The 25704-nt window shown below is 39.7% G+C and overlaps 1 protein-coding gene across 20 annotated transcripts in view; it reads right to left on the reverse strand.

Annotated features, from left to right (window-relative positions):
• PICALM (phosphatidylinositol binding clathrin assembly protein) overlaps window positions 1-25704 on the reverse strand; it is an 81022-nt gene that overhangs the window by 25244 nt on the left and 30074 nt on the right. For 7 of the 20 annotated variants that reach the window (XM_087895843.1, XM_034406806.3, XM_034406739.3 and 4 more), the window contains exons 6-13: window positions 23632-23743; window positions 19843-19949; window positions 14822-14863; window positions 13486-13571; window positions 11191-11314; window positions 9032-9168; window positions 8085-8185; window positions 761-910 (exon numbers count right to left, since the gene is read on the reverse strand). In XM_087895843.1, coding sequence (XP_087751969.1) covers window positions 761-910; window positions 8085-8185; window positions 9032-9168; window positions 11191-11314; window positions 13486-13571; window positions 14822-14863; window positions 19843-19949; window positions 23632-23743 — 859 coding nt within the window. The remainder of the gene's footprint in view (window positions 1-760; window positions 911-8084; window positions 8186-9031; window positions 9169-11190; window positions 11315-13485; window positions 13572-14821; window positions 14864-19842; window positions 19950-23631; window positions 23744-25704) is intronic. The other 13 variants (XM_087895844.1, XM_087895842.1, XM_087895839.1 and 10 more) reach the window with 3 other exon arrangements.

A 25704-nucleotide genomic window follows, 5' to 3' on the forward strand; every position in this document is an offset into this window, starting at 1 on the left:
GAGGGAAAAAAATCAATGACAAAAACTAACTGATACGGAGTCAAACAGAGAGAAGACAGAAAGGTAGATGGAAAGGAATGTAACGTAACCCTCTCCCATCATTCACTCATCTTTAAAATTCGATCGTACAGATAGTCCTCAGCTTACAAATTTTTGTTAACGACTGTTCTAAGTTACACTGTCACACCACTGGCCACTTGATGGCAATTCAGGTGCTTGTCAAAATGGTTGCTGCATCTTGATCACAATCTGCAATCTCCCCCAGCTGGCTTCTTGATAAACAAAGTCAATTGGGGAAGCTGGGTTCTGGCTTAACAACAGTGTGATTCACTTAACAACCATGTGATTCGTTTAACAACCATGGTAAAAAACGGTCAAGTCATGCTGGGCACGTGATGTCTTGCCGAAAGACCATATTGCTTAGCGGCCGAAATTCCGGTCCCAATTGGGGTCATAAATCGAGGACTACCTGTACTTAAACTAAATCAGGGGTCTCTAAATTTGGCAACTTTTAAAACTGGTGGACTTGAACTCCCAGAAGTCCTCAGCCAGTCAGCTGAGAAATTCTGGGAGTTGAAGTCCACCAATCTTAAAGTTGCCAAGTTTGGAGATCCCTGAATTAAATCATTGTAGATATGATGAAAGTTGTTCAGAAATGGACTCTTTTTTCCCCTTTCTCTACTGAAAGACTTCAGATTTGTCTAAGATTGACTAATCCCATCAGAGAAAAGAAAAGCCAGCTAGCCAGCCAGTACTTTACCAACAAACATCTCATGAGTTGGTGTCCTAGAAGTGAAAGAAGAAGGATGAACATCAGAGGAGACAGAAAGGTGATCGCTAGATTTTGTGAGGAAAGGATTTAAGTTTGAAATGGCATCGTCGACGGCATCAGGAGTGGATGCGAAAGGATCTGCAACAGTTCAGGTGGAGCAAGAAGGAAAAGGAAGGGGAACCAAATTAGCAGTGCATTAGTATTCAGGAAGAACATAGTAAGCAGATATGACTTAATTGTTTACGGTTCTCAGCTTGCATCCCAGGGGTGGGATTCAGCCGGTTCGGACCAGTTCGGACGAACCAGATGTTAATTTTAATCTGGTTCACCGAACCAATTGTTCCAAGGACTGGCTGACCCCACCCACCTTGCCCCACCCCTCCCAGGAGTCTCCACATGGCCCGCTTTGGATAAGTGCAGGATGCGCACGGAGGCTCTGGGAGGGCGAAAAACGGGTCTACCGGAAGTCCAGAAATGGGCCTGTTTCCAGCCTCTGTTTTTGCCCTCCTGGAGGCTCCAGGAAAGCCTCTGGAGCCTGGGGAGGGCGAAAAACGGGCCTATCGGAAGTACCAGAAGTCCAGAAATGGGCCCATTTCCAGCCTCTGGAGAGCCTCCGGTGCCCGGGGGTGGCTGTTTTCGCTTTCCTGGAGGGTTGATGAAAGCCTCTGGAGCCTGGGGAGGGGAAAAACACACACACACACACACACGCTGTGGTGCAGGAGGCCGAGTAGGCCATGCCCCCCCCCCAGCAACCAGGCAGTGAACCCATCCCTGTTGCATCCAGATGATACACGGGGCACGTTTGATAGATTAAATTAGTCTGGCTAATGGCATGCAATAAGTCTTCATCCTCGATCTACATCATGGCCTGAATAAAAATCAGCAACTCTTTTATAATGGGCAGAATGGCTGTTATATCTAGTTAAGTGGAATATTAAGCTACAATTATGAGTTTCCAACACTGGTTAGTAGAAGATGTGACCACTCTGGTTTGCATACTATGCATTCATATTAATCAAACACAGGGTACTGTACAGATAGTCCTCGACTTTCAACAGCTCATTTAGTGACTGTCTGAAGTTACAACAGCACTGGAAAAAGTGACTGATGACCATTTTTCACACTTATGACCACTCCAGCATCTCCATGGTCAGGTGATTTTACATTTGGATGCTAGACAACTGGTTCACATTTATGACAGTTGCAGCATCCCAGAGTCCCCTTTTGTGACCTCCTGACAAGCAAAGTCAATGGGGAAGTCAGATTCACTTAACAACTAATTGTTGTTAATTTGCTAATTGCTAATCACTGCAGTGATTCGTTTAAACAAATGTAGCAAGGGAAGTCGAAAATGGGGCAAAACTCACTTAACAAATTTCTCACTTAGCGACACCAATTCTGGGCTCCATTGTGGTCATAAGTTGAGGACTACCCGTACAAGCATTGTCTACTAAACGAAAGCAATTTATTTTGAAAATCAAACATCTTAACAAGTTTACTATTTTGTCTGGGTTTTTTTTTTCATACAGATAAACAGCTATGCTTTTTTTCCCTGAGACTGCATGACTAGCCACCATCGTTGTTCAGTAATTCTGGGAAATGATTTTAAGAGCTGCAAATGGATGCTGTGTTCATAACCCCATGTGCTCTGAATCATGCCTTTTGTCTTCAAATCAAAATAGCTATCCTGATCAAGCTAAATTAGTTAATTTGTTCAGTGTATATATATATACAGGTCTCTTCAGAGTCCGGCTCAGCTCCTGATTACTTCATGAACATATTTTTGTGATTTCCGTGACAACAATATTGAAGTGATTTGCACTGCTCTTTTCGTGCATTTTTTTTTTCAAACTTTCCAGTCTAGTTTATAGCCTAGGGATTTCCTGAGTCTCCCACTCAAGCACTAATCAGGTCTGACCATGCTTAGTTTTTCAAAGTTGATTGAGACTGGCTAGATGTTATCTCCCAGCTGAGCTAGAACACTGCAAAAGTTTCCTTTCGTTGCTATATACAGTTATCTGTTTAACCTAAAAGGTAAAGGTAAAGGTTCCCCTCGCACATATGTGCTAATCATTCCCATCTTCTCTAAGGGGCGGTGCTCATCTCCATTTCAAAGCCGAAGAGCCAGCGCTGTCCGAAGACATCTCCATGGTCATGTGGCCGGCATGACTAAACGCCAAAGGTGCACCGAACACTGTTACCTTCCTACCAAAAGTGGTCCCTATTTTTCCACTTGCATTTTTTACGTGCTTTCGAACTGCTAGGTTGGAAGAAGCTGGGACAAGTAACGGGAGCTCACCCAGTTACGCGGCACTAGGGATTCGAACCGCTGAACTGCCGACCTTTCGATTGACAAGCTCAGCGTCTTAGTCACTGAGCCGTGTCCCTTTATTTAACCTATTTAACCTAGACATTTACTAAAGGCCCTACATGGCTTAGGCCTGGGATATTTGGGGGACCATCTGCAGCCAGCAGCAGCTTCCCATCGCCTGGTGCGTTTCCACAGAGAGGGCCTCCTCAGGGTGCCGTCGGCCAGACAGCGTCGGTTGGCGACCCCCAGGGGGAGGGCTTTCTCTGTAGGCGCACCTACCCTTTGGAATCAACTGCCCCTGGAGCTCCGGGTGGCCCTCGACCTCCGCTCTTTCCGCCACGACCTGAAAACGTGGCTGTTTTGTTTGGCCGGCCTGGACTGATGTGGTTTTAATTCTATTTTAATTTTAACTTGTTAGTCTTAATTGTACTTTTAACTGTTAAATTATAAGATTTGGATTTAATTTTTTAACTTTTTATTAGATGTTTCTTAACTGTTGTGAGCTGCCTTGAGTCTGGCTGGAGATAGGGCGGCATATAAATCTCATAAATCTCATAAATCTCATAAATCTCATAAATCTCATAAATCTCATAAATAAATAAATAAATAAATAAATAAATAAATAAATAAATCCTAAGCAAATCTCAAAAAGCTTCAAAAATGAAGTAAGAAATGGAATCGATCTATATGGTTTCTAAGAGTCAACAGTGACTTGATGGGACTGGATTACCAGTCAATCAATAAATGGAAAGGGAATGCCAGCTCTTCAAGGTGGAGGTACGTGGAAGGAAAGTCCCAGAGTCAACTTGTACTTTGGATTTTTGCCATCTGTGCATGCAATTAATCTTTGTCTACTCTCATATCAGTGTGCTAGATACTGAACTGATATGTCCAACACAAGCACCTTTTGTTTGAAACTGTACGATGGTACTGTTGTCATTCATAAAGTCTATTGTACAACCAGCTTCTATTGTCAGATAGAACACTGATTCGAGTCTTGCCTCTCCTTAAAGATTAACAAATGTACCAATCACTCTGAAGATTAGGGCCCGTTTTATGAACTCTATGAAATATTCTTCTCAGGTACTGTTAGAAGACACCCTGGTTGAAATGGCAAGTTTCTCTCCATCACAGGCCATCACCGTTCATGTTTTCAACATTACCTCTTTCAAATACTTTATACAGCGATCAGAGAACCCTGATATACTATTTGAGATTAAAGGCAAGTAAACCAGCAGCTCATTCTGATCCTTAAGGGTTTTCGATACGAATTCCACAGAGCTAATTCATTCATTCAGCGATATTCGTTCCTCCACCTCCTAACATTCTGAGTGGCTCATAGTATAATATTTCTTATTTTATCCTGTTGGCTTATAAACTTCGATGGGTTATCAAAAGAATAATAATATCAAAGCAAAATAAGCCTCTTTCTAGTCTTTTTAAACTTTGGCCACCTAATGAGAAGGAAGGACTCACTGGAGAAGAGCCTAATGCTGGGAAAGATTGAGAGCAAACGAAGAAGGGGATGACAGAGAATGAGGTGGCTGATGGAGTCACTGAAGCAGTCGGCATGAGTTTAAATGGACTCCAGAGGATGATAAAGGACAGGAAGGCCTGGAGGAACGTTGTCGATGGGGTTGCGATGGGTCGGACAGGACTTTGCAATTAACAACAACAAAAGTCTTTTTAAAGGCTGGAGATCAATTTTCTCGGTTCAACATGGAGATTAAATGCAGGTAACGGAAAAGCAAGCCTCAAGTTGTGAGATTTTTATCTTTTAGCTTTCTCCTCTATGAACAAAATTGCAAACAGCAAACCTTCTAATGCCATCTAGCAAGCATTTCTAACTTTAGCTTCCAACATCTATGGAGATTCTCAGTGATACAGGTCATGGTTGTTCCTAAGGTGCTTTTTTCAAGAGGCAACTGGACTTCCTTTGCTTTTCCTTGAAAACGTGTTTCCCTTCTCATCCAAGAAGCTTCTTCAGTTCTGACTCAATCTGACTCCATTCACAGGTCAGAACTGAAAGCTTCTTGGATGAGAAGCGAAACGTCTTCAAGGAAAAGCAAAGAAAGTCCAGTTGCCTCTTGAAAAAAGCACCTTTGGTTCAGCTCCCAATCACAATTCTCAGAGCAGAAATGAACTCTCCAAAGCTGTCTGTGCCTCTTCCAAAATGGGGGCTCAGGCCCTCAGAGGTTCCTGTTGAATTATACTTTCAGCATGATAGAAAGAAAAAAGGGGAATAATCCCTATTAAATGCATTGAAGAAATTTTAAAATTAATTGAAATAAAATCTATTTTCATCCAGAGCTTCTCCATTTCTTCCACATACTGCTTTCAAGGCCAAAAGCAAGGCCAACTTTCCGCCAAAAGGCTACACAGCTTTCCCCAAATTTTTGTTCTCCAGGTGAGTTAGACTTCAACTTCCATAATTTTCTGTGAGCATAATCCTAGGTCCATTCTAGCTCAGGATTATGGGGTAGGTGATAGAAGACAAAGCTGAACATGTGCATCAAATGACAGATTGAGTAAAAACCTTACTGTGGTTTATCATTTTCTCTAGGAAAATCCTCAGAACTATAATTATGGCCTTCATACAGATTTTCTTCCATGTACTTAACAATTTTAGACAGAGTGCTACATTGGCTATCACAATAAAAGCGGGGGGGTTGCTTCAGCCCCCTCCCCTTTTAATGAACAGCTACTATAGAAACATGGTTACTCCGATTCATACCATATAATACACTACAGCTTAAAGCGCATAACAATCTCATTGCAATGTGAAAGGCAGATCAGATAGAAAAAGCAAGCAGGATAAAGAACTGCATTGTTATTTAGGAAAAAAAAGAAGATAGATTAAAGAGGAAATGAAATCCTAACGTAAGGAGCTTTTAATATTCTCTCTACCTTCCACAATTCCCTTCAAACAGCAAAGCAGCAAATACAAAACAGAATCATGATGTTTACAGTTTTTTTTTTTAATTCTTAAAACTCTACAATATCAATAATGGCAGAAAGCGAAGAGGAACTAAAGAGCCTCTTGATGCGGGTGAAGAAGGAGAGTGCAAAAGTTGGCTTGAAACTCAACATTAAGAAAACTAAGATCATGGCATCCAGCCCTCTCAATTCCTGGCAAATAGATGGGAAAGAAATGGAGGTAGTGACAGATTTTATTTTCCTGGGCTCCAAGATCACCGCAGATGGGGACTGCAGCCAAGAAATTAAAAGACACTTGCTCCTGGGGAGGAAAGCTATGGCAAATCTAAAAAGCAGAGACATCACCCTGCCAACAAAAGTGCATATAGTCAAGGTTATGGTTTTCCCAGTTGCAATGGATGGCTGTGAAAGTTGGACCATAAAAAAGGCTGAGTGCCAAAGAATTGAGGTCTTTGAACTACGGTGCTGGAGAAGGCTCCTGCGAGTCCCTTGGACTGCAAGGCGATCCAACCGGTCAGTCCTAGAGGAGATCAACCCTGACTGCTCTTTGGAAGGCCAGATCCTGAAGATGAAACTCAAATACTATGGCCACCTAATGAGAAGGAAGGACTCACTGGAGAAGAGCCTAATGCTGGGAACGATTGAGGGCAAAAGAAGAAGGGGACGACAGAGAACGAGGTGGCTGGATGGAGTCACTGAAGCAGTCGGCGTGAGCTTAAATGGACTCCAGAGGATGGTAGAGGACAGGAAGGCCTGGAGGAATGTTGTCCATGGGGTCGTGATGGGTCGGACACGACTTCGCAACTAACAACAACAACAACAAAATCAAGTTCATATTCAAGATTTTATTCCTGCAGAGAATTCTGCTCTTTTTTTTTTTTTTTTTTTTTTTTTTTTTTTTACAATGGCTTAGTCTGTTGACTGCATTTTTAATGAGGAAAAACTTTTAAGATTTTCCTGGAAAAGCATTGTGGAAAAGCTACATCTAATTCCTTTACTAGTTGGGAAACAATATGAATGTCACTTTGAGTTCCTGATGGAAAGGCAAATGCAAAAAATAAATAAATATGGGACATAATATGTTTACAACAAATGGTTTCACGAATAATAGACTATGTGGCTGAAAAACTTTCATATGAAATAACAGTCCACAAAGAGCCTAAGTTTAGCATCCTAAAATTGGATTTTGAAAGGATCAACCCTTATATAGTATAGGGAACCTTCCTGTTTTTACCATACTTCGAAGTGTTTCTACAAATAATCTTTTTTCTATTCATAGACTGAACCCAGACTGAAACCTACTTATTACTCTTGTTAAAGCCAATCTAACAGTTCAAGCTGTACTCCCTCTGGTTTGATGCAAAAATGAAGACTAATCATTACTGGGAAACGGAGATGGGAAAGATGGGCGAAAGAAGATACCAGTAACACTTTTATATCTTAGAATAGAATTGTAATGAGCTAAGCGTAACTTCCTTAAAAGTGCCTCTTACGTGCCATTCTCTTGAATTGTTTTAAAATTGTTTTATTGAAGTCTGACAGACGCCTTCTCAAATTTTAATCTATAAATGTAGGTATCTAAACACCAACATACATATTCCAGTCTCTGCTTAATCCTGGCTAAATTAAGATCAATCACTTCCTAAAGCACCAGTACAACTGAATCCAGAGCACACAGTTTGGAGACTGGAAATAAGCTGACATGATGCTAGTTTGTTTTTGCTTTTCTTATTAGCTATATATTTTGTCCTGCTATTGAAATCCAACCCGTATTTGCAAATATTGCTCGAAAAACAGAGGCAAATCAGTCGATTATGGATGTTGCTCGAGACTTACACAACACTGCAGCCCAATAAAATAAATAGCAATTCAATAATTGTGATGGAAATTCAAAACAAAACTCGTTCTGATCCATGAATTTTTAAGGCTTTAAAGAAATACGTGACCCACACGTTTAGAAGTATTAAAATAATGACTTTTTATCAACCAAATACAGCAGAGATTGTGAATTTTTTTTATCAAGAGTAAGGGTGGCTAAGTAATAATCACAACAAAATCGCTTACCTCCCCAGGTTCCTCCCACTTGTGGTGCGGAGGATATCGGATGCACACCTGGGTGAAAAGCTGGCTGTAAATCAAGCAAGTCATTTGGCAGCTTTGATGAACTACAGAAACAACAACACACACAAGAGCATCGTAAATATTTAAACAACAGTGCCATTGTTCCATTTAAGAACCTCTTCAGAACAGCCCTTGTACTGAACACACCCAGACTGGTGCATGGATACAGAATTCGCTTCCTGAGAAACCAAAACCAGAACTTAAAAGAGGCAGTTTATCCAATTCAAGGAGGCTGCCATGTCCAAAGGAAACTTTCCCTCATAGTTCTATGTTACAGAATAGCATCTTAGTATTCCCTCTGGACCAAAAACCCTCTTCCTGCAACGTACTTCAGGGTTGAGGAATGGTGCTGGAGAAACAGGGCCATTATGACCTCTTATTATTTATTCATATCCCACTTTTATTATTATTTTTTTACAAATTACCTGGGGAACCTATCCAATGCACCTTCTGCCTCCTGTTCTGCCTCTACCACAGCAACCCTGTAAGGTGGATTGGGCTGAGAAATTGTGATCAGCCCAAAGTCATCCGGCTGGTTTACAGTTCGTCTGTCTCAAAGTTGCTCTGACACTAGAACAGTGTTGGCGAAACGGGAGTGCCGGAAACCGGAACAGCAACTCCCCGGAGCACACGCGCAGGAGCGCCACAAACCAGAAGCTGAGCTTCCTGGCGTACGCATACGTGCCAGGGAGCTGCTCTTCCAGTTTCTGGCGCTCCTGCATGCGTGAACACCGTCATCAGACCCCGGAAGAGCAACCGGCAACAGCTGGCGTGCCCACAGAGATGGCTCTGCATGCCACTTCTGGCACGCAGGCCATAGATTCGCCGTCACTGCACTAGAAAGAATTTGACAAATTAGCACTTGGCAAAAGAGCTCTTCTGAATCTTACCTGTTTGAAGAGCTGGGTGTGGAAAAAATATCGATAGCTGGGGTGGTCATTATACTTCCTGCAGCATTAGACACAGGGGATGAGGCTGTGGTTAAAGATGGGTGAGGTTTCTTTGCAAGTTCTTTTAGACGCTGTTCCTAGTGGAAAAATAAAGCCAGAATAAAAAAAATAAATAAATCAGGTGATATGATGCTCAAGAACAAGTCATTTTTGGCTTCAATAATACATGAAATAAACAAAGGCCTAAGCAACCTGTTTTTGATCACCACCAGAAACACAACCCTGTTAAAACTCCCCAAGGGATAAGCATGAAATACTATTCAAGCATACATACATTATTACTGTTCTACACTGGTTTATAATAACCTTGTGCATGAAACTCTTATGGTTTCAAACAGGAGGCTGCAAAACGTTTTCCAACTGTCTCGAGCTCAAAAAGAGGCTGTTATACTTCAGTAGGCTTTTGAATTTTCACAGCTGAAACAGTTTGATGCTAAATGTTTTGCCTACTGCTGTTTCAAACAACGAGTTTGAAGTGGATATTATAAATACTGCGGCATTTATACATCATTTCCCAAACAACGCTGCTGTTCCTAAATACTTTTGATATTGAAAATAATCTACCTTGTCGACTGGTATGGAGTTTTTTTTCAAGCTGAGTTCTTGGGAACTTGAACGAGTTCCACAGAATAGAAAAAAAAAAATCTCTATGAGGAATTAAAGGGGTGTGTGTGTATGTATGTGTGTGCATGCGTGTGTGTGTGTGTGTGTGTGTCTTTCTGCAAAGGAAAAGACTAAGGGGAGAAAAAATCACATCTCTGCAAGAGGGTAATGGGAAAAAAACTCCACAAGGAATGGGGAAGAGAACTTCAAATGCCTTCAACCATCTACTCCCATCTCAAAACTGTTCTTGACATCTCATTTATCACAACATCAGTGTTAGCAAGTGTAGGGGTGGGCTGCTGGGGGTTCGCAGGGGTTCAAGAGAACCTCTAGCTAAGATTCTGTGCAGTTCGGAGAACCCCCAAATCCCACTCCTGGCTGGCCCCACCCCGCCCCTCCCAGGAATCCCCACGCAGCCTGTTTTGGATGCAAGTAAGTGCAGAGTGCGCGGGGAGGCTCGGGGAGGGCGAAAAACAGGCCTACTGCAAAATTATTTATAATGACTGGCTGTAAGGATACACCGCAGGGGGAGGGAAAATTGGAGAGAGCCATTCTTTAGTATCACTAGTGGGATAACTCTGCTTTCCATTTCTAAGTCTATTGCCAATTTCAAATACTGGTTTACTATCTGTATTAAGCTACATATGGTTTGTAAATTGGCTTTTGTGTTCTGAGGATGAGAATTTTGGAATATTCCCTCACATATTCCCTTGCTGTTGGTATGCTATCTGAGGATGAGGGAAACTGAAGTCCCAATCATTGACAGTAGGATTTTTCAAAGTGTACTTGATGAGATTTCATGAGAAACTATAGTAGAGAGTGCAACCAGATTTTTTTATCAGTGGCATTTTGCATTCTGATCAGGTGTCCTGGGCATTAATAAAAAAAAAAAAAACTGGTTCCCAAACTTGAAAAGGTATCCATTCAGCCCTGCTCTGGAAACAGCGAAGGACTGTCCGGCATGCCTCTGCCAGCAAACAGAGCTCAGGAGGGCCGAAAACAGACTCCCGGGTGGGCTGCAGGAGCCCCCCCCAGCCCCATTTTCACTGACAAGAGGGCTATCAAAACAAACTAAAAACAAAACAAAATGAGGAATGCTTCCCCTGTTGCAAATGAGCATCCAGGAATGGACAAGAAAGGAGAAAAGACAAAGAAAAAGAAAAAGAAGGAAAAACAGGAAGAGAGCAAGGAAGGAAAAATAAAGGAAGAGGAGAAGGAAGAAGAAAGGAGAATGAAGAGGGAAGAAAGAAGAAAAGGAAGGAAGGAAGGAAGGAAGGAAGGAAGGAAGGAAGGAAGGAAGGAAGGAAGGAAGGAAGGAAAATTATAATGAGAGGGAGGGTCTGAGGGAAGTCCTTAACACTTGGCCACCACAGGTGCCTCTGACATGGTGACGTCGAGTTGGCTATGCGCCCCCCTCCCCCACAGGTCAAACACTACCCTGATGCGGCCCTCAATGAAAGGAAGAGCCTGGTCTAAAGGAAGAAAAAAACACCAACCTTTAAAGCTTTTAAACGGGCCTGTTCTTCCTCCAGTGCAGCTTGTTTTTCCCTTTCATCGACTTTGGTGAGAGAGAGGCCAGTGCTTGCGAGGGAAGAAACAGCATTGGAAAGCGTGGTGGCCCTAAGAAAATGTGACAATAGGAAACAGACTGTTATATACTGCAGATAGGAAAAAGGGATTCTGCTGTACTTCATTTATTCAGCATTCAAAATGCTGAATAAATGAAGTACCTACTTCATGGGGTACTTATAGTAGGTCCTACCAGATGGACCTACTGTAGCCTAGGCTTTTCTGCCTGAATCCCAAAAGATTGGGATTTATACTTCTGGAGATCTTAATTTTTACAAAGATTATGAAAGAAGCAACAAACAATACATTTATTAATATTTCCTTCAAACGCAATGCTGGAACTGAAGTTTAATTACATTTTATACTAGATTAATAGACTGGTTATCGATTAGGCTTTGTTCATTCCCAATTATGTGCCTCACAGGCATGACTTATTCAAGACAACACAAGGCTTCAGGGGGATTAAACAGGGCGATATCACCACTCCACTTTATATACCTTGTTTTGTTTGGCTTATATGCAATAAATTATGGAAGTTTTAATAGCCATTATGGTGCTGGAGTAACCTGAGGAGACCAGTTTCTTGTACACCCTGAGACGTGAACATTCATAGGGTGCATATCGACCAGTTACTTGCAGTCAAACCTATCCCAAAGATTTACTGCTGTTGGGAACGATGATGAGCCACTTTTTCCTAGAGTAAACAGGGACTATTAATCTTTCTTCCCCTTTTCTACCTCCCCTCCCCCTTTCCCCTTCTCCTAGGAATGTTTTTAATTACCATATTTTTCGGAGTATACGACGCACCTTTTTGCCCCAAAAAAGAGGGTGAAAATCTGGGTGCATCTTATACTCCGAATGTAGCCCCGCCCAGCTTCTCAAACGGAGGTTTCAGAGGCTGAAAAAAGCATCGGAAAAGAAGCTTCAGAAAAAAAGCCCCCAAACAGAGCTTCAGGGGCTTTTTTTCTAAAGCTCTGTTTCGAAGGCTTTCAGAGGCAGGAAAAAACGTTTTTTTCTGAAATGGAATTTCAGAAGTTTCAGAGGCAGAAAAAAAAGCACAAAAAAAAAAAAAAGCAAGGCAGAGAGCTCATAACCAAGGAACCTGTTGCTAAAATTCACCTCTGGGAGCAGCTGATTGGAGGTATTCCGGGAGGCCGATCCACCTACCAATGAGCTTTTTTCTTATTTTTCTCCCCAAAAACTAAGGTGCGTCTTATACTCCGGTGCGTCTTATACTCCAAAAAATACGGTAACTATTTTGGTCCCAGTAGTGCCAAAGGGGAAAAATCGGAAAGATAAGAATTGTGTCACTCCAAGTGGTAAAGTAGAGATGTCTTATATAAGTGTGTATCAGGAGTTTAGTAAAATAATCAGCAACCAGGGCTCTGAAATAGCAATTACTCTATATCACAAGCAGGAAAGCAATGCTAAATATTTTGCTTAATAAAGACAATGACTGAAGAATAAAATCAGCCAGAGGTATTTCCTGCAAAAGTCGCTGAACCTTCTCTTCAGGAAGAATTATTCAATGCAGACATAAGCAGACACAAAATTCCACTTTTTTAAAGGGAAAATAGTATCCAGCACTAACACGCTATTAGCAATTTCGTCTTCGTTCCGCCATCCTTTTGTAGGAAATCAAAATTAAAACCCAGGAGGATCACTACCGATACGGAAGCACAACAGTAAACTATAGTGACCATGTGCAGAAGCTGTTTCTAGACTACACTATTTCAGATGTCCCAAAGGTGTTTTTTCAAAAGGCAAGTGGACTTTCTCTGTTTTTCCTTGAAGACATTTCACTTCTCATCCAAGAAAACTTCTTTAGTTCTTCAGAGAACTGAAGAAGCTTCTTGGATGAGAGGCAAAATATCTTCAATGAAAAACAAAAAAAATGTCCACTTCCCTTTTGAAAAAGCACCTTTGGGACAACCATGACATTGATATTTGGGAATCTCCATAGACACCATTTCTGAGTTTCTGTTTAAGATGTCCACAAAACCTCTTTATATATACAAACACGAGGACTGAGGCTGGTTTTGCCCTCTAAGGGAGTGTCACATATAATTTTCCATTTGTTGTTACAAAGCAGAGCAGCTGGTGTCAAATTTTGTCAGGCAAAGTAACTGGCTACAAAAATCATCAAAATATACAAAGCATATCCGAAGAAGCTGGCATGCTACCCAATGCCCAGTTGGCTACAAAAAGCCACCGGCACATACCTGCTAGCAGCGGTGGAATCTTTGATTTTCTTTCCTTCCAAAGAGCCCAGGTGCTGTTCTAAAGCATCCAGAAGACTACTTGGTGCCTACAAGACAATTCATCAATTGGTTAGAAAATCCAAAACATTTAATGTCAACCTTCCCAGCCTCAAGTCTGTGGACATTTGTAAATTGTGGTGGTGCAGTGGGTAGAATGCAATATTGCAGACAAACTCCGCCCACTGCCAGGAGTTCGATCTTGACCGGCTTAAGGTTGACTCAGCCTTCCATCCTTCTGAGGTCAATAAAATGGAGACCTAGATTGTTGGGGGCAATAGGCTGACTCTGTAAACCACTTACAGAGTGCTGTAAAGCACTGGAAAGCGGTGTATAAGTCTAAGTGCTATTGTTGCTGTAAATTCTTGAAGATCTGGGTTGTTCCCTGGGAAATGACAAGCCTGTTTTTATGATTGTGTATTTTTTTATGGTACAGAAATGACCAAAAACATAACAAAAACTAATGGGGAAAAAACATTAAAAGCATTAAAAACCATTTAAAAACCATAAACATAATCTTCAGGATTATTAGTTGTGTAACCCTATACTTGCTGCCTAATTGTAATTGCAAGATTGGCAGCAATATGAAGTCATATCATCATTCTCCAGTGATTAAAATATATTAAGTAGCATGTAGGATTCCATTATAATGTCAGACACAGATTAAAAAGCGATCATAAATTTAAGAAAAAAGCAGATAAAGTGGTACACTTAAGAACTGGCATTTATTCCATATTCCAAGAATACAATTTTAAAGCCGCTACTACTTTAAGCCAAATCAGTATATTAATTACTGTAAATCTTTTGTCATCTTTCCTTGGTTCTTGGCAATCATGTACTGTACTGAGGTATTTTTCTTAGCTTAATACGAAAATTCAAAATATGATTTACATTCAAGAACACAGCACTTTAAGGAAAAAATTAAAAATAAATATATCTCCACCTCTCTCACCATGGTAACTCTATGTGGCAACAAAGGTTTAAAACAAAACAAAAATATCAATAGCTTAAAGCCACAAAACATAAACCAAGAGCAGGAAAAATGGCAGACAAGAGTAAAAACTATCAAACCCCCCCATCTTATCAAGGATCAACCCTGAGGAATGTAAAAATTGTCTGTGCAAAAGCTGAACCATGGGTAAAACTGCAGATTTTAAACTCACGGTTTTTACACCAAAATACTTCTCCATTCTATAAGTATGATGAAAAACCAATACATTAGAAATTACATCAAAATTGTCTTTTTGACAACTTCAGATGGCATGTACAACCAAGATAATAATTAATCATAATGATTTACCTGAGAAAGATCTGGTATGTCTCCTCTGTCTATCCCCACTTGCTGCAAGAAAAAAAAGATTTAATGAGATAAAGGCCCCAGCTACATTTGGCTAAAAACAATGAAGGAAGTTAATTGTTGTTTATAACATCATAAAAGAAGGATGGTTGACACAGTGAACAGAATTAGAGGGGGGAAATGTTTCAGATGAAGAACCTGTATCTGTAATCCCTATTGTAGTGCACTGGAATATATTACAGTATACTACAATTAATATATAATGTATTATGAAATACAGATAGTCCTTGATTTACGACCACAATTAAACCCAACATTTCTGTTGCTAAGCGAGACAGTTCAGTGAGTTCTGCTCCATTTTATGACCTTTCTTGCCACAGTTATTAAGTGAATTGCTGCAGTTATTAAGTTAGTACCAGGGTTGTTACGTGAATCTGGCTTCCCCATTTGACTTTGCTTGTCAGGTGGTCGCAAAAGGGGATCACATAACAGTAGAACACTACAACCGACATAAATATGAGTCAGTTGCCAAGTGTCTGAATTTTGATCATGTGACCATAGAGATGCTGCGATGGCCGTAAGTGTGAAGAATGGTCATAAGTCAGTGCCATTGTAATTCTGGTCACTAAACAAATTGTTGTAAATTGAGGACTATCTCTAATACACTACAACTACACTACACAACCACTAGTGTACATGCTGACAACTACAAATCTATTGTAGTCTTGAAAGTTCTACTATCCATTACATTTAATATTTTTAACAGATTGCATTAAAGATAAAAAATATCTTTAACTCATCAAAATAATAAAAAGGTGGACTTTTTGTGAGCATGACAATTTATTTTAAGCAAACAGGCACGTTCAGATTAAAAACCCAATGGATCCTGGAGCTATAATACTAGCGGAACTGCGAATGTACACATTTCTTCAGATTGCTGCTCTGAGGTATAACCTACAAAAAACTGGGAAGAAATAACAGATGGGGCAAAAAGCATTTTTCTTCTCTTTTTTTCTTTTCTCCTTTCCTTTCCTTTCCTTTCCTTTCCTTTCCTTTCCTTTCCTTTCCTTTCCTTTCCTTTCCTTTCCTTTCCTTTCCTTCTTTCCTTCCCTTTTTCTTGCCAAGCCTCTTTTCCAGAGAATGGTTAAACAACTCAGGAAGAACATTTTAAACTCCCTGACAATCTGCTTTGCATTCATTAGATTCCCCAATGAAAAAAAATCTTCTGCAAATCCCACCATGCTACCATTAAACAGCAATTGAAACATCTGTTTTTTTGTTTTTAATGGTGTGGCCCTTTATTGTGGCGGACGGAAGTTTGCAAGCCCCTTCGCGGCCGTTAGGAAGGACGACAAACCATGTTATTCCAATGATGAATTTTCAGTGTGAATGATGGCGCTGACTAACATGTTCATTGTTAAGAGCCTGACCGTAATCATTACTATGATGGTTTACTTCTTCTTGGTCAAAAGCCTTCTCAGTGGCTTGGAAATGGGACATCATGGTTTTGAAATGTGGGTACAGGTAGTCCTTGACTTATGACCACAACTGAGCCCAAAATTTCTGTTGCTAAGAGTAACATTTGTTAAGTGAGTTTTGTTCCATTTTACGACCTTTCTTGCCAACGTTTATTAAGTGAATCACCGTGGCTGTTAAGTTAGTCATGCGGTTGTTAAGGGAATCTGGCTTCCCTGTTGACGTTGCTGGTCAGAGGGTTGCAAGAGGGGATCACGTGACCCCAGGACACTGCAACCATCATAAATACGAGTCAGTTGACAAGATTTTGATCTTGTGACCGCGGGGATACTGCAACGGTCATTAAGTGTGAAAAATGATCATAAGTCACTTTTTTCAGTGCCATTGTAACTTTGAATGGTCACTAAATGAACTATTGTAAGTGAAGGGCTAACTGTATAAATAATAAATATGCAAAGAAATTGGTAGGATGGATATTTTTAATTAATTAATTAATTCTGACAAATTGAATCAATTCCTTGGGGTGAAAAAAGACAACTTTTCTCTAGCAATAGAGACTCAGAAAAAATTTAACAAAAGATCTTTTGCAGTTTCACCTTCTGCCTTTCTGGGCTATCACTCAAGAACAGAATTCTAAATAAAATTATTAAGCCTTTTCATTGCAAAAATGGTCCCCGTAAGGAAAAGGGACCTGCAGACAGATACTGCTTTTGACAGCCCATAACTTGGATCTCGGGGAACAGGAGATGGGAGATCAAAACTGTAAGGGGATATGCATTTTATTCTTATCACCCACACCTCCTTTTGTTCTATAAAATTACTTTACTTTACTTCGTTGTCATTGCACCTTGTTCAAGAAAATTAAATGCCATCTTCAGTGTACATTATAACTATAAAAATAAAAACACAAAAGACACATCCTTCACATTCTATATAATTGAATTGGAAACCCGATATTGCATTAATATTGCATTAATATTGCACTATACCATAGAATTCAATATAGTTAGTGCCCTGGGATAGAAGCTATTTTTCAGCCTATTTGACCTTGTTTTTATAATCCTGTACCGTCTGCCAGATGGCAACAGTTTTTTAAAAATGGTGCCCGGGATGAGATGGATCTTTAAGAATGTTTTGAACTTTCTTAAGGCAGTGGGAGCTATAAAGCTCTTCCAAAGAGGGGAGCAGGCAACCAATGATCCTCTGGACAATTTATTTATTTATTTATTTATTTGATTTGATTTGATTTGATTTCTATACCGCCCTACTCCCGAAGGACTCAGGGCGGTGCACAGCCAAACAATAAAATACATACATACAAAATTTAAAAGTGGAATTAAAATCAAATTAAATAGTTTTGGCCCAGACAAATTAAAACCCCAATCAATTTAAAACCAATTTTAAAACTTAAATATATAAAATACTAAAAAATATTAAAAATTAAAAATCTTTTATAAAAGAGGGAGAAAATTAGGCCAGGCCCGCCTGGTGAAATAAAAAGGTCTTTAAAGCGCGACGGAAGGTGCGCAGATCCGGGATCCTCCGTATCTCCGGGGGGAGCTCGTTCCAGATAGTAGGTGCCTCCACAGAGAAGGCTCTCACAGACAATGACATTAACCCGGTGGTAGTTAACAAAATTCTACCAGAAGTTTACATATAACGCCTGAACAGCAGTTACCTCACCCAACCAGTGTAGAGTTATCAAATTTCTTTGCAAAAGAAGCTATGTTCTGATAACAGTCTTCTCATGTAATACAAGTAAAGACAAGGTACTTGGGAGGAATACCAATTGTAAAAGATGCATTCGGTTAACCCAGATGCCCCCAAACTTGGCAGCTTTAAGACTAGTGTTATTTCTGGGAGTTGAAGTCCACAAGTCTTAAAGCTGCCAAGTTTGAAGACTTCTGGGTTAACATATGATCTTTCCAACAGTTTTGTACCTATCTCAGAGATCAACCGAGTATTTTAAGCAGAGGTGTACAGCTAGCCTTCAACGCATGACCATAATTGAGCCCAACATTTCCGCTGCTAAGCAAGACAGCTATTAAGTGAATTTGGCCCCATTTTATTACTTTTCTTGTCGCAATTGTTTAAGTGAATCATTGCAGCTGTCAAATTAGTAACGTGGTTGTTAAGTGAATCTGACTTCCCCATTGACTTTGCTTGTCAATGCTTGAAGGTCACAAAAGGAGATCACGTGACCTTGGGACACTGTAACCGTCATAAATACAGGCCTGTTGCCAAGCCTCCTAGTTTTGATCATGTGACCACAGATATGCTGCAATGGCTGTAAGTGTGAAAAACTGTCAGAAATCCATTTCCCCCCCCCAGTGCTGTCGTAAGTCTGAATGGTCACTAAACAAATGGTTGAGAACCGAGGACTGTCTGTAATCTGACTTCTGATTAACAAAGATTTCTCTTTTTTCCAGTCACAGCTAAAGCTATTCCAAATAAGAGTTTGGCCACGGAGATTAGATTAGATGATGATGAACAGACAGAGGGAGCCAAGTAAAAATGGCTATAAGCATTGTTGATTATTATTATTATTGCCTATCTGTACAGATCCAATACAATACATAGTCCTTGATTTATGACTGATTGCTTAGCGACCATTAGAAATTACATCAGACCTAGTTACAACCTGGTTCTGAACTTCCAGCGGTTGGGTTCCGTGACTGAATTTCAGGTGGGCAAACCATGGCCATGTTTAGGACTGACTGCAGCATCCTGTAGTCACATGACCAGGTTTTATAACAGTTCTGCCGAAAACTGGGCTTATTTCCGGGTTTTGGTAAAACTGTACCCAGATGTTTGCTTAACAACTAGCACAAAAAAAGCTCATAGAATCGGGTCGGTTATGTGACCAATCCATTTTAAAACTGTCACGACTTACGACAGCGATCAGCAGGTTCCATTACAGTCGTAGGTTGAGGACTATCAGTAGAAGGTAAAGATTCCAAGGGCTTTTATCAAATAAGGTTGGCATATTAGCAAATAGTATTCTAGTTTTGTAACCAATCTTTTCCTTCATTGTCTTACTTTTTTTTCTAGACCCTCACTTTAATATTCTATGCTTTTCCATCACAGATTTTTCAGTCTACAAGTTGCCCAGAGAATATGGTAATACAATAATAAATTTTAAAAATGATTCCTACTGTGTAAGAACACTTAGTATTGTATATCAACAGTGTTGGAAAGCAGCCAACTTGAATGAAATATTCACAAAATCTATATCTGCACCAATATTAATCTTCCCAATACTTCCATTGGATTTCTCTTCAGTGTGGTTTAATCTACGCCGGTGTTTTTCAATCTTGGCCATTTCAAGATAGATGGACTTCAACTCCCAGAATTCCCCAGCCAGCCATGGCTAGGGAATTCTGGGAATTGAAGTCAACTTATCTTAAAATGGCCAAGATTGAGAAGCACTGATGTAAGCTTTCAATGAAACGTTTAAACACTCCGTAAATTCTTGACAATAATATCCAGTCAAAATATAGTAAATAATAAACAGTAAGAATATTCTTTATGTACTAAGCAATTTTTACCTCCGCAACTTTGAGAAACTCAGAAATTCTTGCCATTCTAGTCAGAAACTTCTTATATATGTCAAGGGCTTCCTTGCATTGATTCTTTTTCATGTCGAAGTATTTTTCTGTAGAAGAAAATTTTTTAAAATGACAAGTCGTCATGATAATCATCTTGTTTACAGCAAAAAAAAATGATATATTACAGTTACAAAGGTAAGAGATGTTCACAACTGTTCACTTTATTAAATTTTAAATGTCACAAACATTTCCTTGCAGTCTGTCAATGTATTATGAAGGTCTGATACACCAACAACAGTCCCAAAATAAGAAAGAGTGGGATGTGAGCTGGAATTAAATTCAAACAGGTAATTACTTAAAATTAGAACTCTAAAAAAGCCTGTGTTTATACTAAATACTAAAATGAAATCCCACAGCATAAATGTATATTTGAGCTGCTCTAAAAACATCACCAAGGTTACCCTTAAATTAAAAATGCTATATATACCGTTTCCCCCAAAATAAGACATCCCCTGATAATAAGCCCAATCAGGCTTTTGAGTGCATGGCAATAAGGCCAAGTGCTTATTTCAGGATTCAAAAAAATATAAGACAAGGTCTTATTTTCGGGAAACACGGTATACATACATACATACATACATGCATATAAAATTGATTTTTTAAAAATTCAAGGCTACATTAAAACTACTTGTTCTAGTTTTTATCATTTGTGTGCGTGACTTGTATCTGTTTATTCCATTTTTTGTCAATCACAACTAACACCCTGGTTTTTAAAACATCAATTTTCAGATCCCTGTTTTGCACCATACAATCTAACATTGGTGGCAAATGATAGGTTCTTTGCAAACACCATCACTTTATCTGCACACTAAACTACATTCACATCTTCAATCAACACAACTCAAGTGAGTGGTTTCTTACACATTTCACGTAATTGCATGTGAAAAGGTTTCTTACATATTGATCCAAAAACATGTTAAATAACGAAGGGGACATCTCATACTCTTGCCTTGCTCCCTTCTCCACACTGCTTTCTAAACATTCAATTACATACATGCTTTATTTCCATCATATATGCTCTATTCCATAACCAACATTCAATCCATATTGTCGAATATTCCGTAATTCAAGCCTATTCAGGTTGTAATATGCTTTCACTAAATATACAGTATACTTTTATAACTATAAATTTCTGAATGATCAGCTGAAAAGCAGAAATCTGAACTGAACACCCAATGTCTGGTATAGAATGTAACTGCACTTCTCAGATTGTGTTCATTATCACCTCTTTTACAATTTTAAACAAAATTATGCCTTCCAAAATATGCTTAACCATTTAATTCCTCTGTAGTTTTTCATTCACTTCTACTACCTTCTTGTTTAAGAGAAAAGTAACAGATTTTTTTCAGTAATCAGAAAGAGATTCAGCCTTCATGCATGTTCAAACAACCCAGACTACTTCTTTCTAGGCAAACCAGAGTAATATAATTTAAAAACGATTTATAACTTAACAAATGTTCTCCAGTTACATTTACACCTCATTATTTTTCAACGTTATTATAATCAATATTTTCACGCCTTTTCATCATTTTAGATATACTAAGTTTTGGTTCTACTCTTCAAAACATTATCATTCTAATGCCAATCTCTAAATGATATATTCCCTCACTTCAGTCATCCCAAATCAATGTGACCACTTTCATTTTAAACGTTTAATGTAACTTGAATTGGGCGGCCAATGAATTTAAATAAATCTTAATTTAAAATGTTAAGAATCCGAATCTTACTCATGCGGCTGGAGGCTCCTTGTTTAGTCCTCTTTGCTGCTTTCAAAACAAAATTTATGTCCGTCAAAATCAATCGCCTATCCTTTTCAAAGAATAAAATGGGATTACTGCAGCTCAGGTTTAAGAAAGCTGACTTTGTGAAAAACCAGGCTGCTGTTAAGAATGACTTTCAGAAAATATGAAGATAAAATAATTATGGAAGAGAGTATGGGGATAGTGAGATAACTCATGCACTTCTCTGGTTGTCCATACCTCTTCTGCATGTCTTTTCATACACATAAGGGCAGCCTACAGTCACGATTAAGAATTAAATACCGTATTTTTCAGAGTATAAAACACAACTTTTTCTCCCCTAAAAGGGAGTGAAAATTTAGGTGTATCTTATACACCAAATGTAGCCCCACCCACCCATTGGCCCCCACCCTTTGGCCTCTGCCTCCCAGCAGTTTACCTCCTTGCAGCAAACAGCAAAAAGAAACAGCTCATTTCAGCTTCAGCACAGCCTAATCAGCACATGTTGATTAGATCGGCCTCCTGACTCTCAGCTGTTTCAGGCTGCAGGGATTGCCATTGCCTATTGCTGCGCAGGCCTCTGCTGCTTGCTGCAAGGAGGTAAATTGCTGGGAGCAGTTTTTTTTTTCCTTGTGCTAATCAAGCTATGCTGAAAACAAAAATGAAAGTAAAGCAGGCTGTTTGCTCTATGGAGGCAAAATTGCTGGGAGGCAGAGGCAGATTTCTTTTTCTTGTTTTCTTCACCAAAAAAGGTAGGTGCCTCTTATAGACTGAAGCGTCTTATACTCCGAAAAATATGGTAATATGTCACACATATTATTTACTCTAAGCCAAGACTTTTACTTTCGATGTTACCTGATTCCAAGGCAAGATGAAATAATGTGCATTTGGGGTTTTACAAAACCAAGAAGCATGCATGTAAAATATATAATTTTACAGTGCTACGCTATGCCTTATTGTACCCTAGACCTGTCCAGCTGCAGAAAATTAATAAGCAAAAAATGTATCAGTTCTACAATAATTCTGAGAATATTAAGAATAGGGCAGGAAGACACCTTATTTCCTTTATTGTTGCTCTACATGTACAGGTAGTCCTTGATTTATGACAGGCCAATGTTCCAGTAGACATCTCCCCCAAAGGGACTTACAACCCAGGTTTGAAGTTGCTCCCTGCTAATGGTCACATGACTGCATTTTGGACACTCAGCAACCAGTCTATATTTATGGCATCTACACTGCTCTGCAGTCACATGATCCTGATTTATGATATTTTAGCCAGAACTGGTATTTACTGGTGTTCGGCCATAGGTGAATAATGGGTTTGTTTAACAATGGGTTTGACCATTGCAAAAAAGGTTGCAAGAACAGGTCAGGTCATGAGGTGTCCCATTTTACCACCGTAATTGCCAGGCACAATTACAGTCATAAGTCAAGGACTACCTGTAGTCTAAAAAGCAGAAACTAGAAATTCAACTTATCAAGAACGAGACAAACTAAAAAATTGTCATATTTTCTAGCCTTCATTTCCTGTTCATATGGAGTTGATTTATAGTGAAGTATGAATTTTGATTATAACATTAAATTCAACACACTGTGTATAGGGTATTCCTTATTAAATGAAAATGTGTAACCTGCTTATTCAATTCAGGGTCTTGGCATCTATCCTTAATCAATCTAAGAAACGTAAGTTATGACAACAAAACCTGAGTTAAGGTCAAATCTATTGCCAACATTGCCACATTCCATAAATAGGGAACAAAGAGAAAAGTGTTTGATTTTGTGGTGAATGGTTATAAAGAAAATTATAATTTAAAGAACCGACTGTTTGTGCCAAACTTATTTTGAATCAGCTTGTATTCAGGATTATTTCTGTTTATATGTAAAAAAAGAAAACTCTAAAAGGCTGATCTGAAATTGTCTTGAAAAACAATGAAAAGGAAATTCACAACTTTAGTAAGTATAAGGAGTAAGTGATTGAGAAAGTTCTTACCCAGCAAATTAATAATCCCTTCATTATATGCTGCAAAAAGTCTAATGGCATCTTTGAAAAGGAGCATAAAGGCTGCATTAATTACACCATTTGTGAGTTCATTGCTGTTGACCTGTAAAAAAAGAAAAGGGGGGGGGGAAAAAGAGAAAGAGAGAAGTTAAGCAAATTTGGGGACCGGGGACGGGGGATGGACCCATCCATACTATCTTCTACTTCATATTGCAGATACAGATTTCTTCCCTTGACATTACATATAAACTCATTCAGGTAGTCCTTGATTTACAAGTTTTTAGTGACCATTTGAAGTTACAATAGCACTGAAGAAAAGTAGCTTATGACCATTTTTCACACTTAATGTCTGTTGCAGCGTCCCCATGGTCATGTGATTTACATTCGGATACTTGACAATGGAATGTATTTATGACGGTTGCAGTGTCCCGGGGTCATATAGTAATAGCACTTAAGACTTATATACAGCTTCACAGTGCTTTACAGCCCTCTCTAAGCGGTTTACAGAGTCAGCCTATTGCCCCCAACAATCTGGATCCTCATTTTATCAACCTTGGAAGGATGGAAGGCTGAGACGGTCAGGATCGAACTGCTGACAGTGGGGAGAGTTAGCCTGCAATACTGCATTCTAAGCACTGTGCCACCAGGGCTCATGCTCATACGATCCCCTTTTGCAACCTTCTGCAAGCAAAGTCAACGGGGGAAGCCAGATTTACTTAACAACTGTGTTTAATCACTGAAGTGATTCCCTTAACAAATGTGGCAAGAAAAGTCGTAAAATAGGGCAAAACTCACTTAACAAATTACTCATTTAGCAACATAAATCTGGGCCTCAATTGTCCTCTAAAGTCAAGGACTACCTGTATCTGATAGACCCAATCCTACTTGAACCTTCTCCTGAAGAAGAGGTTGAAGCGCACCCATTCACTCTTTGCATTTTTGCAAAGACAAGGGTCTTCTCCCACAGTTTCAGTGACGTTCTCAGACAGAGTGGCCCCCAGCACCTCACAATTCCTGAAACACCCTCTGCTCACGCTACAGAAATTTGGCAGCTTATTTTCAACAGGATGATTTATCCTTTAGACAATTTTACTGATGAAAATAAGAAGGCAAACTTCCATTCCCACCTGTAGCCCTTCCCAAACTTCACCATTGGGGGGGGGGGAGTCACATTAAAATATCCTTTCATAAATATTACTCCACATTGGGGAATTGATTTGCAGTTATTCATCCAGAGTAATGCAACTATGTACAATGTAATTATGGAGAGAGAGAGAAAAAAAAATCTGCCCCTTTTTCATAAATGTGTGTAGTTCTGTCAACATTCTGCTATAGTAATGGAATGTGTGGGTGACCTTGGGAGAGAGCCAGCTTGGTCTAATGGTTAAGGCACCAAGCTAAAAAGTGGGAGATTGTGAGTTCAAGGCCTGCCTTAGTCACGAAAGCCAGCTGAGTGACTTTAGCTCAGTCAGTCTCTCTCAGTCCAACTCACCTCACGGGGTGGTTATTGTGGGGAAATAAGAGGAGGAAGATGTGTTGCATATGTTTGGTGCCTTGGGATTGTTTGTAAAAATAATAAAGGCAAGATACAAACAAACCTTGAGAGGAAGAGATGCTGCCTTGGAATCAATCAGACAAGAGAAAAGGGGAAGCTGCCAAAGACTTTTAATGCTCAGAGGAAGAAACTGAGGAAGGACCCGCCCTAATTGATCAGGGGGTTAAAAGTTGGTGGCAGGAAGTTTGTACCTTCATACTTGCAAGAGTCTTTTAATGAAGTCTTACAATAAAGTAGATTTAGCCCATCGGGATGCGGTGGCTCAGTGGCTAAGACGCTGAGCTTTTCGATCAAAAGGTCGGCAGTTCATCGGTTCGAATCCCCTTTGCCGCGTAACGGGGTAAGTTCCCATTACTTGTCCCAGCTTCTGCCAACCTAGCAGTTCGAAAGCATGTAAAAAATGCAAGTAGAAAAATAGGGACCACCTTTGGTGGGAAGGGAACAGCGTTCCGTGCACCTTTGGCGTTTAGTCATGCCGGCCACATGACCACAGAGACATCTTTGGACAG

This window comes from Pantherophis guttatus, chromosome 5, assembly GCF_059756535.1.
Source record: "Pantherophis guttatus breed Tessera chromosome 5, ASM5975653v1, whole genome shotgun sequence".
NCBI classification, from domain to species: Eukaryota; Metazoa; Chordata; class Lepidosauria; order Squamata; family Colubridae; genus Pantherophis; species Pantherophis guttatus.